Source organism: Drosophila biarmipes, chromosome X, assembly GCF_025231255.1.
Source record: "Drosophila biarmipes strain raj3 chromosome X, RU_DBia_V1.1, whole genome shotgun sequence".
In the NCBI taxonomy this organism is placed as follows: domain Eukaryota; kingdom Metazoa; phylum Arthropoda; class Insecta; order Diptera; family Drosophilidae; genus Drosophila; species Drosophila biarmipes.
This window is the reverse complement of record NC_066611.1, coordinates 21,402,756-21,417,441: the sequence shown is the minus strand read 5'-3', so window position 1 is coordinate 21,417,441 and position 14,686 is coordinate 21,402,756. Positions and strand designations below refer to the sequence as shown.

The window sequence follows — 14,686 nt, the reverse complement described above, 5'->3', positions numbered from 1 at the left end:
TGAAAAAATTTTAAGTTTTTAGAATCAGCCAGAAAATGACTTAGATCAACTGTCTAGCTTGCTAGCTGCCCAAAACAGTGCGTCCCGTAGGTTTTGGACAATTTTTGACCAAGTTACACCAAAAAAGCTGAAGGAAAACAATCGGAAAACTAAGAACATTTTTCTTATACCCAAATCAGTTTTTTGGGCGAAACGAGAAAAGGAATAGTCAAATCTTGAGCAATTTTCGAAAAAGACGATGCTATGGAACTTATGACGAGTATAGGTTTTATAGATGTTTAAAAAATCGAGATGAGCCGCAAGTCCGCCAACCAATTAAAATATAAATAAAAATAGTCCGTCTCCCTCTTTTCTGCTGTGCCGCTGTTAGAGTTCGATGCATGTGAACAGAGCTGTTTAAAACTAACAGTGAGACCTACGTTTGCTTACGGCTCTTACGTTCCATACGTATGCTTACGTTTTCTTACGTTAGACGAAAAAACAACAGCCCTGTCATACGTGATTAAAACTAAAAAAATAAAGTAATAGTGCAGCGCGCGTCTCGAAACTCGGCCGAGCTAACAGCAAACACAGGAAGCACAGAAAAGCGCAGCAAGGCGCCGAGAACCCAGTAGCACACGACTGTCGTCAACACTTTGTTAGCCAAATCCCGTCTTTTTTGGTTTATTGATTAAATTCACTGTAGTGGAGACAGAACACACACGCACACACTGGCACTGGCACGCGGATAGAGAGGAACAACAACAAATTGTTACTGGCGCGCAAATACACACACAAACAACAAAAGCAATTGATAAATTGCTGGGACGCTAAATGAGTCAATCGTGAATAAATCGGTTTTGGAGGTTTTCAAAGCGGGTTTACGTACGACATTTCGAGACCCGCAATGTCTTGCTGCACTGGTGTGGGTGAGTACTGGCTGCCCTTGTTGTTGTTGCTTATCAGCTGGGCGAAGGAACGGCGATTAACCCGCTACCAACGCTGATTAACCCGTAGTCGGACGGTGGCGATTGAGGCGACCCTAGCTACCCACAGTTGTAATCCCCCTTTTTGCCTTTTTTTAGCGATGACCGACAAGGGGATTACCGTGCGCAATGGCAGGACCAAGGCGCCCCTGGACCAGGCTGCTCCCCTACTGCCTCAGGCGCAGCTGCCGCCCCAGGAGCAACAGGATCTTAACCCTCAACAACAGCAGCCGCAGCAGCAGCAGCAGCCACAACATGCCACTCCGCAGAAGCAGGCCATGTCCGCGGACGAGAGAAAGGCCACCAAAAAGTCCCTGGTCATCGTGGCGGGCATCTTTGTGGCCAGCCTGGCCACCATGTGCTATGTGTACGCCATATTCCCCGAGCTCAACGCGTAAGTGGGTCTATCCGGGGTTAAAGCGCCGCGGATGATGTGTCCCCAGCGCATTCGTGCACCTCTCAGGTGTTAAGTGGCTCGGTGTGTGTGCGCTTGTCTCGCTTGATTTGAGAGCAGTGATGAGGCCAAAGATTCGCTAAAAGTAGCTAGTTCTTATGGAACTGTGGCTAGTAACAAGACCCAAAAGATAAACAGGTTCTCAGCCATCTTGCTTCGTTAGAATCCCTAGTATCTCACAGCTTAAAACAGATCTTTCAAATACTTAAGAGGAGTATAAGGTATTTACAATACAGTTCTCCCTCGGCTATACAGAATACATGTTTAAAGCTCGTTCCTCGAAAATCGCCTTAGGCAGCTCGGGTCTCTAACAATCAGAAATCGTTTTGTTGAAAGTTCACGATGTTTGTTTGTATATTCTTTAGATTTTGAATTCCCCCACTGCGTTGGATTTTGATTTGCATGGAATCTGCAAGTCACCGCGTAATCTCTCGGCTTTTGGTTGACAAATTTATGCAGCCAGCCCAAGGGGGTGGCAAGCGATCAGTCGGTATCAGTGTAATCCTTGCTTTCAGTCCCCTGCTAGACGCTTGTATTGATAAAGTTGGAAAATTTTCTTATCTAGTCTTTTTGGCTGTTTCATTGCTGTAGCATGTCATTTACCGTTTTGCCATATAGTGATTATAAGGTAATGGCAATAGTTACCCAATGATGATAGCCTTTACGACACCATAAAAGCCCTTATCTTTCCATTGTGTGTTTGCTTCCACTCAAGAGGCGTTTTCGGGGGTACAGATAGGGATTTTACAGAGAGTTATAAATGGCGGGGCGTCTCGAAACTGCATGTGTTTGAATCGGGCTCGGAAAAATAGCTGCGCTGACTGGAAAATATCCGATTCGACAGTACTGTCTGGCGAGAGGGTCTTTTCGCACACCCACACACACATACGCACCGAGTCACGCCACCGACATTGTGTGCCATGCTATATCTATATACACACTGTGCTTACACCGCGCTCTTGTTTTTTCCCACTCCGCAGGTCGGAGAAGCAGCACTTGAAAATTCCGCGGGACATCCAGGATGCCAAGATGCTGGCCAAGGTCCTGGACCGCTACAAGGACATGTACTACTTCGAGGTGATGTTCGGCGTGGTGGTCGCCTACGTATTGTATCCTTTTATCAAATGGAAACACCCATGCCCAGATCAGCAACCAAAACCAGAGGTACCAAGGTGCCAAAGGAGACCGATTAGATAAGCCCCACAGCGCTCTGTTGTCCGGCGGTGACCTTGACCCGATTACCGAAAAAGCAGACCCGCACCCCAAACTATTCATGGTCAGTCGCACATTCGTGTGCTGCTTCCACCTTAATTAATTCACGATCACCGGTCGGAGCGCACAGTGTGCATAGTAATTACGTGGGCGGCACGCGGAAGCGCGAGCGAGATGGCTCTAGGAAGCGGGGGAACAGCTGGTGTTGCCCTCCCGCTCTCGCTTGCTACTTGCACTCTCTGGGGTGGACCACATTCGTGTGGACCCCCAAATGCACCCCAAGGAGTGAAGCCAGAACGTGAAAATAAGTGTATTCTTTGACAGATCGAAAGAATGGTCTAGTAACGCAGTGAGTGACCACCATTAATAATCTCTTATCACATGGATTTTATTGTTTACTTCTAAAGCTGCAAAGCTTTAACAAATTTTGGCCACGTTGCGTATGGGTAATAAGATACCGCATCCGCAGTGTAGACCCATTGAGTAAAAATTCAAATTTTTGTTAAAAAACCCCTTTCGAATAGTAGTAGTCTATAGGAATGTTAAATTTATTCAGTTGGTGTTGGGCTGCCCCATGAAACGAGGTCCACTCTAATGCACGTAGCAAGAGCCACCTCCAAAATCGACTTTGGACACTCGAGTGACGCATTCTTCGTGTTCGCTGCTGCTCCCCACGCAGAAATCAGCTGAGCTGGACACAATTTTGTTGTCGTCAGTGTTTTGATTTGTGCTTTCTGTTTACTGCTCTTTATTCTTCGTTCAATTGCGTTTTTAGACCCCAGCCAGGCAAAAAGAGCAGAGCAGGTGCTAGAGCACACACGTAACTCAATGGCTGTGTGTGCCTGAGCGCTTTTTATGGCCCCGTGCAAGTGTTATCGGGCATTCGTAGAATACGTGGTCCGATGCCAGATGATACGGCTCTGCCGGATTCTCGGGGTCTTTGCTGCGACGTGGTGTCATTGTCAACTCTTGCGTCTATAAATACCCGCCCACAGACGGTGGAGCACGCGTCCCACTAGTCGTACGATCTGTCTTTAATCCCAGGTACGGTGATGCCTAGACAATGAGAAACTAGGAACAGACAGCCAAAATACTAGCCAGACAGCTATGTTCTGAACTCCCTGGAGTGTAAACCGGAGCTATGTTTGGGATGCTTCTAGATCAGGGTTGGGTTTAAATGTTTTTATATAATTTTTTTGCATTTTATTGGGCTGTAAGAAGGGAAATTATAATTATTTATACCTTAAAAATATAAAATTTGTGGGTTCGGCTGCCACTGTATCGAGAAATGCAGCTAGTATTCAGATCGAACCGCCCACGACTGGTTGCCTTGACCCATTTGAAACCCATTTATAGCCTGCAAACATTCGCCATTCCCGGATCGCTGTTTCTGTCGATTCTGCTCGGATTCCTGTACAAGTTCCCGATTGCCCTGTTCCTCATCTGTTTCTGCTCGGCGCTGGGCGCCACGCTGTGCTACACACTTTCCAACCTGGTGGGACGCCGCCTGATCCGGCACTTCTGGCCCAAGAAGACCAGCGAGTGGTCGAAGCACGTGGAGGAGTACCGGGACAGCCTGTTCAACTACATGCTGTTCCTGCGCATGACCCCGATCCTGCCCAACTGGTTCATCAACCTGGCCTCGCCGGTGATCGGAGTGCCGCTGCACATCTTCGCACTGGGCACCTTCTGCGGCGTGGCACCGCCCTCGGTGATCGCCATCCAGGCGGGCAAGACGCTCCAGAAGATGAGCAGCTCGAGCGAGGCCTTCTCCTGGACGTCGATGGGCGTGCTGATGCTCTGCGCCTGCGCCTCCTTGCTGCCCGGCCTCCTCAAGAACAAGTTCAAGCACAAGAAGGAGGCGTAAGCTGGTCGGGAGATCAGATCGGTCGCGATATATATATATTTAATTATATGTATGTGCTATTCCCCAAACTGAAACCAAAACACAACCCGATAAATCATTAATTGTAACTTATAAACTACGGCGGATGCCGGAAAGGTACAACACACAAACCGCGTTGACTTCGTATGAGTGAACGCGGCAAAGGAAACTAGAAGAAGAAATAGCCCGCCCAGAAGTAAATTTCGGATTGCCACTTTGGGTCTCGATCCACTACGTTTAAGTCGACTATGAAATATCTGTGTTTATCCTATTATTACACGATTGTTTTTTTCTAAACTACTCCTACCAACCAACTTTTGCATCATATATTTCCATCAATTGTTTTTAAGTTAGTGAATTTTTGTTTAGTGCTATTGCAGTATTTACTAGTAAAGTTCTCCTATAAGCAAATCAAGTTAGCAGAAATCCATTGAATACTACGCAACGTATGAAAGTTAAAAGATGAAAACGTATGTTTGTGTCAGCAAGTAAATGTTCAACAAAGATAAATAGAAAATATGTGCTTTTATTGGGTGTTTTAGGGGAAAGGATTCTCATTTTTAGTATTGTAACAAGGGTTAAACTTGAATTTGTTTTTTCTTTGTTTTCCATGCTGAGTGACCCATAAGCATAGCTTTTGGCTTAAGCTTTCAAACTTTTGGCGGTTCTTTTGAATCCCAGCTGGGCGAATTTTGCCCCTGACCTCTTGCCACTTTCAATTACTCGCACCAAAACACCGGTTTCCCTTGTCGCCTGTTCTTTGTTATGGTTTTAATTAGCCTTTGTTATTGTGCGGACTTTGTTTTTCGCTTTTCTTGGCCGCCCTGCCTTTGTTATTCTTGGCCTAATGCTGTTTGGGCCGCCATTTGATTTGTGTGCTCAATTAGTTAGGCAAACTTTTTCAAAGGGATTAACTGCCGCAATCCGGTTTGCAGGAATATTTTTAATTCACTTTCACTTCGAAAGTGGTTTTCCGCTGTCCCGCAAGATTTGACTTCAACTGTCTGCTGGCTTGTGGTTGTTTTTTCTCCGGGGCTTCAGCCCGACGGTGCCACAGGTATACCCACACACAGGGCCGGAAAAACCATGGAAACTCTGCCTGGCGGTACTGGCACGCACATCATGGCCAACACGGCTCTTATCTGCTGGTGTCCTGCTCCTCGTAATTGATTTAGGATGCGTGTAGTGGAACGTCTAGGGCCCTGATGGAGACTACAGTGGGTACAGGATAAAGAGCTCATTGTAAATGCAGATTTTGAAGAAAAGTTAAGGTTGGATAGACATAAAAGGATTAAGTAAAATCAATGGATTTGCATGCACTTAAAAATGAATATTCATATGATGAGAAAACAAACGGGGTCTAAAGAATTCGCGACTCTTCGAAAGAGTTAAAGCTTAGGTTGGACAGTGGAGCAAAAAGCTTATGCTGGATATTGGATACAATTAAACAACTAATAATGAAAATGTATGTTTTCTAAGGAAGCCAGGGATCTGAAGAATTCGCGACCCTTAAAAACAGGCGGAGAAGCCCTTGTGGTTTATGTGGGATTCCTTCATCGCTGATATTCTTAGCCCATTTCCCCCTTATCGATGCACTACCGTACGACGCCGCCGGCATAGAAATTGTATTAACGACATCATAATTTCGCCTGCCTTGCGCTACATCAGTACAAAGGCGTTCGCCAACTTTTGGTAATTGCCTAAAAAATATGCACATCTTTATTGGGCTTAAGTAGTACAGATATGAGCTGACGTGGGTGCTTCGAGTGTTTCTGTCTGTTTCAGGCAACAAATTCTGATCACTTAATGCGCCCAGACAAATGGCAGTGGTGGCGGAGGCGGAGGCGGAGGCGGAGGCAGCCAAAGGGAATCGTAATCGTTTGTAAATTATGCACTTCATTAGTTGCCAGCCGCGTGCTTTGTCGAACGATTTCCATAGCCCTACAATATGGAAACCCTACTCAAAGGCCCTCCCTGTTCGCCGAATATTTAATTTGAAATTTCAATGTTGGCCATGTGTAGGCTGTAATATTGAATAATTGGCGCAAGGCTTAGGAGGGCGCAGGGGAGTAAACTCTCTCCCCCAACGCGAAGCTTTTGGAATTTAATTGTAGGAATCGCACATTAATTAGACCGTTTTCCCCACTCCCTAATCGGGTTATTAGAACGTATTGTTCTGCTAATCAAGCGCAATTGGCACAGATATACGTGTGAATTTCAGCCGCTCTCCTTGCTGCACACTTCGTTTGCGTTTGACTCTTTTTTGGCCGAAGGGCTAATTATTTTCGCTTTAATGTCATCTGCCCAATGTGTTTTTTGGCAATAGAAAAGGCCAAATTGTAAATCTCGAGTGTGTATTCTGGGCCTGGGCGGCCGACTCTAATCCACTTTGTCGCCGAGTCTGCCAATTATGCAAATCAATCACGGCAAGGGAGGGGCGGACACGCTTGTCCGCTTCACTAGCGAACGTGCCCTTTGCAATTTTTGCACTGACATTGCACAGTGGACAAACTACAGTGTAAATTAAAGGAAATGGGAACCATAATTACCCAGAAATCAATTTAGTTCAAGAACAGCCAAAAAAAAACGATATTTTTTAGAAAACGTATTTCCCAATTTATGGACAAAAAATAAACACTTATTGGCCACCATTGTGCGAACTAAGGTCAGAATAATTGGTGCCATACCTCAATGAGCTCGTACTTTAATCCCCATGATATTCAAACATGAAAAACCTTTAATTTGTTGATCTTTTTCGCAAAAAACCTAATGCACCCATTTACAAAAAATGCTAAAAATTAAAAAAAAAATTCCAAAAAGTTTTGGCGTTAGTTAGCCTAGGTTGTGGGTTGCTCAGAGCAGTCAATTTTTTTTATCTGTATGCCCTAATTTGACTTAATAATAACCGAAAAAACGCAAAGAAAAATATTTTTTGGTCTAAAAACCCATTTCCCAATTTTTAAACAGTTTTTTGGTCACCGTTGGGCGAAAAAAGGTCAGAAAAAGGAATGCCGATTGGCATTCAAACTTTTAGCTTTGATCTTTAGACCTTTTTTGTCAGGAAAAGATGATCTAACTCCTTAAAAATTAAGAAATTGGTAAAAATAAGTTCCCAAAAACCGATGGGGCTCGATAGCCCAGTCGCTGGGCGCCCAACTCAGGACCTAAAAACCGCAAGCACAGGATTTTTAACTCGAAATCAAGTAACTCTGCCCAGTGTCCGGCAACTCAAGAGTCCGAAGAGCCCAGAGCTCGAATGCGAGTCTGCAGTTGGCCGATGATTGAGGCCCTGGCTTGGCACTGATGTGATGTGAATTGGCTGACGTGACCGGGCCGGCAAGGAGCCACACTTTGCAAGCCGAGTATTATTTTTTAATTGCCAGGCTCTGCAGCCGGGGCCTGCTTTATGTTTCGCTTCCAAGAAAACGAGAATCGAAATTTCATTGTCCATCGAGTGCTTATCGAGAGCCCACCCACCAAACCACGCACATGCGTTCGATTTAATCCAAATTTGATTCAGTTTAGTCGGTGCTCTTATCGGGGCCCTGGACTCAGGCCCAGGCCCAACAGCAGGCCCAATCCAATCCAATCCCAGTGCGAATGCCACTCCCTCTGCCGAATTTCCAATCGCCTTTATGGCCCTGTCTGTGTCCAGCAGACCAGAGGATCCGAAATCCGAACACGAGCCCTGAAAAACCTGTCCATCTACACATCCTTGTGGCAGACCAGCTCCTGGCGGCTTAATTAAATAAGATTGAAAAGCTTCAATTATTCAATAGAACAATAGAAGGATGGCTAGGCCGAAAGCTGCGTTTCACGGCCATAAGGCTGTGGTTATGTGGTTATAGATACAATGTAAGGATGAAATATAAATTGTAAAGATGAATAATTCTTATCATTATACATATAACTATTACTAGCTACATATAACTATTTAAAGTAATTATCCCTTCACCTTGGTTCCTTATCTTTTAAAGGGCCCTATAAACATTTAGTCTGCTCCCTCTTTTCACATGCATAGAACATTCGCAAGATCTTTCAAGACCCCTGAGCTTCGATTTCGTTCCGCACTGTCTTCGCCTGCCAAGGCCATCTGTTATTGCATCTTCTCGACCGACTGAACAAATCGAAAGCCGTGCAGAAACAAAGGACTTCCCAAGGCGCCCGAGAGGCCAACTAATTGTAAAGTCAAACAGAAACTGTTAACCAAATGGTTCTTGGAAAAATCCCCCGGGACCGACCGAGAGATGTGGGATCTGGGTGTGGGTTGGGCTGTGCCTATGTGCGATGTGCGATGTGGGGTCCTTTTTACAGCGCCCTTAATTCGAATTCTAATTCGTATCCTAACACATTTGCGCCGTCGATTCGCTCTTTTGACTGCAGCCACGACGACGGCCATGGGTATTAAAAAAGTTTTCAATTTCGTTGACGTCCTTGAGAGTTTTCCCGGCAGACGAGGTACATATTTCCCCTTGTTGCTGGCTTTTGATACCCACTACTTGAACTTTGCACGGGGATGCTATGTTACCAAACCAAATAGCATAGCTTGTAAGACCAAACAATCCTACAGTGCGTATACGCAATATTTTGAAAAGAACCAAGGGATACCCATTAAAATATGGTTTGTTAGGAGGTTTATAGTGCCCAGCTCCCCAAGGTGGTTTCAAAACAATACAAAGTATCTGCAGGGTATTCTGCGACTCGAGAGCCATCGTCCTGGCCGCCTTTTTATTTGTCTCCTGGCGAAAAGGGACGCGGCCAGGCGACGGCCACTCCTTGGGCACCACATAATTTTAACTTTTGTAGGCCAACATAAATACTTGATTAAGTAAATCCACATTTGTAGACAGACTTGAGACGAGTGGGTCGCATAAAAAAATATACTTATGCAAAAGGAGAGAGATGGTTGAGCCTTTGACCCGGCGATCGTATGTTTGGGGCCCCGACTGCTTTTATGCTGCCCGATTTGCATAATTTGGCCCACAGAAAGGGCGCGTGGCTCGGCTCCAGAAATTATGCCCAATTTCGTGAGTAATCAGGTTTAAATGAGAGGACCTCGCCGTAAAGTTAACCTGTCAATGGCGACTCGGGGAATTCCACAAATCTCCGAGAAAGCCCCGCCAGATAAACATACTGCTAAATGCACAGATACATTTACAGATTCAGATACAGATAAATAAAAGAGCGCCCAGCCATAGAAAACAAACAATCAACTTGAGTATCTCGCAGAATCGCCGGCAAATAATGAAGCAATGAAATGGCCAATTTAAATCAATGCGCCTCTTGGCCCAGACAAAAATGGAGAAGAAAACAAAAAACCGCCGAAAAGGAGGAGGAACGAAACAGGGCAAAAAACTGAATGGCCAAATTGCCTTTCGGCCAGCTTTTTGCGTTCGTTCTTTATTATTTCTGCCGCTGCTGACCCATCAGCGACTTCTACATGCCATTAAATGTTGCAGATTTCGGACGGATTTCAGTCTGATTCGCTTTAGAGCCCCTAATCAATCGGATGGCATCACCACTTTTGATGGCCAGTGCTTTATGGCAGTCACTGTAGTAAGCGCTAAACGATAACTCCATTTGCAGGGCGTTCGTTGATAAAGGATATATTTGTTTTTTAAAATACCCCTTTTTTCATGATATCTTCATTTAAGTAGGCTTCCCGCAGCGGCTAATTTCCCGCATAGTTCCTGATGCAATGCCGCTTCTGTGTCAGCAGTGATTATGTGCGTATTATGGGTGTTTCTAATTTTATCTTAAAGATCCTTGCGGGCGCACACATATTTGCCTGGACCCAGCGTGTGTGTGCTGGCAACAATGATAAATATTGATTTTGTGGCATCAATGGCGACAACAATTACAGTGAGAAAAGATTGGCAGCCGCCTTGGCTTGACATATGGCACCTACTGGGCCCTGCGTCCTCGGTGCTCCTCGCATCCTCACATCCTTGCCATGCTCGGTACCGCCTTCCATCCATCAGCTGGGTCCTCCGGCGTCTAGACATTTCCACATAAAAGCCTCGAGGTCCCGCTTTTCCACGCTTTCCAGCGCGCCTGACACATTTTTTTCGCTTTCGTAATTATGCGACAGATTCGTTTTTCAGTGAGCTCCTCTTCCTTTGGCTCGTTTTTTCAGCCTGTTTTGTTTGTAGCTATCCTGGCTCCCGGCTCCTGCCGCCTCCGCGGATCCTTTGTGCTCCTTTTTAATGGCAACGCTTTGCGTGCCTAATTTGAAGCGCACACGGCGCACATTAATGAGGAAAGCCCAAAAGGACGAGCGCGAGGAATCGCAGGAGGGGCGAGGGCAGGATGTAGGACACTGTGGAGCATGTTCGCACGAGGACTAGCAGTCCCTGGACGAGATTTTCGACGCCTCCCATCCACAGCCACTAAGAGTTTTTGGTATTCCAATAATAACAATTTCAGAATACAAGTTAGTTTAGCCACGGTTTTAAGGGCCATCATTGAAATGGAAATATAAAATGATCGTTTATATTTTCAATAGATAATTCCAAGGCTGTTGTAAGCCTTAGCTTCTGTTTTCAGTGTTACCACTAAACTCCGACCCACTGTCTGTGTGAAATTATATATCTGAAGATATAATATGGCGACCCGTATGCGCGCATGATTAAATAAAATGGAAACGTTGCGAAGGGACGGAGGTTTTTGGGGAGGGGGAAGTGCAATTTCAACGCCTTCTTTTAAACGGCAAAATTAATGATGATAAAGTGCGGACCAGCCAGGAGAAGTGCGTTAAATGGTGCCAGTGGGCTGGGCGGGCGAAGAAGTTCCATTGATATGGCATACCCCCACCCCAAAGTCAGCCCTATATTCCTGGGCACACACGCATGAAATTAATTACGAATTGCGTGGGCGAATGTGCAAAACATTTAGAGCAATTTAATGCCTGTAAATAAAACAAATTGCAAAGCAAAACGCCCAGCGACACCAACGGAAAACCAACAAAATCTGAATTCAAATGAGAAATAGAAATGCGGCTTGGAGGGGGGCTAAGTCGAGTTGGGGAGTACCCTACAAAGGATCCTATAAATATTCTCACTTACATCCCACATTAAAATATAATTATTATCAAGAAATGGTTATCTAATTTATTATTTCGCTGTCGTACTCTCCCATTATATTTTCTGTTGAAAACGATTTAAAATCCATTTTTAACACTGGGTTAGATTTAAGTTACTTCTGCATTATGTTTTCCATTTTGTTTTCTGTTGAAAGCGATTTTTGACCATTTTTCAACACTGGGTTAGATTAGGTAACTTCTGCAGAAACCCTGGTCTTTAATTTGAAATTATTCAATCCTTCATTTAATTTTTCTTTGATTGGGATTATATTTTTATGTTTTACTCCAACATTATATTTTCTGCTGAAGTCGATTTCACATTTTTCAACACTGGCTTGGTTTTATCAACTTTAACAGATGGTATACCATGAAAACTTGCAGAAACCCTAAACAATAATTGAAAAAATATTTATTAATTATTCACTTTAGTTAGTGGCCGGTCTTGTGTGTTGCCAGTAGCTTAACCTTTTCCAGGGTATCAAGAGGAGGAGTAATGGGAATCGGACGCCAAATACGCAGACAAACAAATGACAGCCAAAATCTGACGTATGCCATGTGTGTGCGGGAGGGAGAGGGGGCGATGCCGTCGGACGGCGGTGGGAGCGAGACGGGGAGAGGCGTAAAAATAAAATGAAATTTGACACTTTGTTTCTTTTTGTGGTTGCCAAACAAAAGCGTTTTGCAAATGTGTGCTGGCACTTGTACTGGTGTTTTGTGGGTTATGAAATAAACACACGCGCGCACACAGGCACACGCAGAAGTGGGTGTTTGTTGTTGGCAGTAGGTTTTCCGATCGTTTTACGCGTATTTTACTCCGAATGCCAGGACCAGCACGAACGACCTTGGAGTGGGCGGGCCCTCCCACCCACTCGGAGCCTTTTGCCCGCAAACAAATCGACTGCGACATTTACAGGACCCCAGTGGCCTTCGGCCCACCCCCCGCGATTTCCCCGTGCACCTCCACTTTCCCTGTGCGCCAGGGCAAGCTCAAGCAAGTACAGGAAATTCGGATACCCTGAAAAGAAGCCATATTTGCTTAATACAAATTCATAACTTGCCTATTTTAACGCACCTCTTTTCATCTAAATAAAGGAACAAAACTAAGGACATTTAAGTGCCCCGAAAGGTATGCTACATTTTTCAAAGAACAGTTTTACAATCACTTTAAAGTATAAACTGAATAAAACTGTACCTCTTCAAATACTAGTTCATTTTTAAAAACGTATTTTTATTTATGGCTAAATATTACCAAACAACATTAAAGCTTTATAAATATACAAAAAAATAGATTAGTTAAATTTAAAAATTATTATTTTTTGATCGTCTCAAGGGAAAACACCTTGAATCCACTGAGTTAGAGTACAAAGGAACGATTGAGGAGAGCAACAAGCTGCCTGACAAATGGCCTCCTTCCCGACTACCCTACCCGAATACCTCTTCCATTGAGGTAGTCCCTCCATTATTGGGGGTCCTTCCCCGCATAACTTGGCCAGCCCATCCACAAGACTAATGAAGCATTAAAAGTGTCACAGCGAAACCGATGCAACTGCATTACACATCCGCCATGGGGTACAGCGGAAAATCTGGACAAGCACCGAATAAATACGCCAGACTATATAAATAAGGTGACCCAAGCCGAGGGACAGCGAAAAGAGCGAAAAAAAAAACAAAAGGAGCAGAGTTCGGAAAATTTCATTGAAACAAATTTGAAGATTAAATTACAGCCATTTACCTCGGCAAATATTTGCTGGGAAGATGCCCCAGAGAAATGGAATCCGGTTCACTGGCGGCGATGATGAAACGAAAACGAAAACGGTGATGGCGATGGCGATGGCGATGATGATGATGACATTGATGGGCTAACCGACAATGGACGTGGGATAGTGCCGGTAATGGGGATGGGAGTGGGAGTCGGAATGGGAGTGGGAATTCAAATCACGGACTGGACTCCGTCTGTCGGGGGAGCATGTGTAAAATAAATCAAATTTTATTGGGCTAAGCGGTTAACTGGACCCCAATCTGGGTTGACAGACTATTTGACAAGTTAAACGCTACTATTAACCAGCTGCCATTAGTTGTGGGGACTAGAGGAAGGCGACTCAGAAAGCCAAATAAAAACATATTGGACAGTCATTTAGAAGTTAAATCGCTAATGTTCGAGTTGGGAAATAAAAATTATTGACGTACATGTATTTGTTGAATCAAACGCATTACCTGTGTTTTTAGAATTACTATTCCAACTAAGTATTGCGTTAGTATATCGATATGAATTTGGGAAGTATTTATCGCTGACCACAACTCATTAGGCTTATGTATCTGGACCCGTCGGATACCCCCTCTCCTTCGAGGCACCGCTCCACACTTAGCATACGCATAGCCGAATTGAGGGGCGGAGGGCCCTTGGTTTTCCCTTTCGCTGGCAGTTCAAGTGCCAATGCGCTGTCAAAAGTTGTTAGTTGCTGGTTATGTGTTTTATGCACCATCTGCCCCCTGCCCGACCCCACACTGTGTTTTCCCAACTTGTCTGAACTGGCTTAAGTACAAATTGAGTTTCACTGTCGTTGTCGCTCGCATCGTCCATTGTTGCTGGGCGGCTCCCTATAAACATTTAAGGTTGTAATATTGTTGTGCTGGCTTTTTAATGGCTTTGTCTGCCCTCGGCTGAGCTGTCTCGGCCTCAGGCCGACTCCTCCGATTTTGGGAGAAAAGCGCAGCGCACATAAATTCATCATAAACGTCGACAATATTAGCTAAATTGACATACGGCCGAGGAACAGACGCCAGAAGGTGGGCGAGAACTTTGCCGAAGCCTTGCTGCACTGCAAAAGGAAAATGCCAGTCTTAGTCAAAAAACAAAGATCTTGATTCAAGAACGTTGGTTCTTAAAATTTGTTCTTAAGAAAGGAAAGTTCCTAACTAAAATAAAATGTGTAAAATGAAGACCAATCTTGATGTAAGTTTGGTGGACTAGCATGAGAGTTATGGACTTAAGAACAATCTGTCCTAATTTAAGAAAAGAGTGTTCTCAACTCATGCACATATGTTTTCAAAATTGACTTGCAAAATATATTTTCAATTATTTTATAAAA

General features: G+C 44.5%; 1 protein-coding gene across 1 annotated transcript; it reads left to right on the top strand.

Moving 5' to 3' along the window:
- The first annotated feature begins 491 nt into the window (after positions 1 to 491).
- LOC108023492 (transmembrane protein 41 homolog) lies at positions 492 to 5,033 on the top strand. Its single transcript, XM_017093020.3, has 4 exons — positions 492 to 908; positions 1,065 to 1,359; positions 2,400 to 2,528; positions 3,988 to 5,033. The coding sequence occupies exons 1-4, from the start codon at positions 887 to 889 to the stop codon at positions 4,496 to 4,498; spliced, it is 957 nt and encodes a 318-aa protein (XP_016948509.1). The 5' UTR covers positions 492 to 886; the 3' UTR covers positions 4,499 to 5,033.
- Positions 5,034 to 14,686: the final 9,653 nt, after the last annotated feature.

Excerpts from the sequence above, each read along its gene's own strand:
- LOC108023492 (XM_017093020.3), top strand. The coding sequence starts at position 887 with ATGTCTTGCTGCACTGGTGTGG. Across the intron at positions 909-1,064 it reads GTCTTGCTGCACTGGTGTGG|CGATGACCGACAAGGGGATT; the intron begins GTGAGTACTGGC and ends GCCTTTTTTTAG. Across the intron at positions 2,529-3,987 it reads GTGGTGGTCGCCTACGTATT|CCTGCAAACATTCGCCATTC; the intron begins GTATCCTTTTAT and ends ACCCATTTATAG.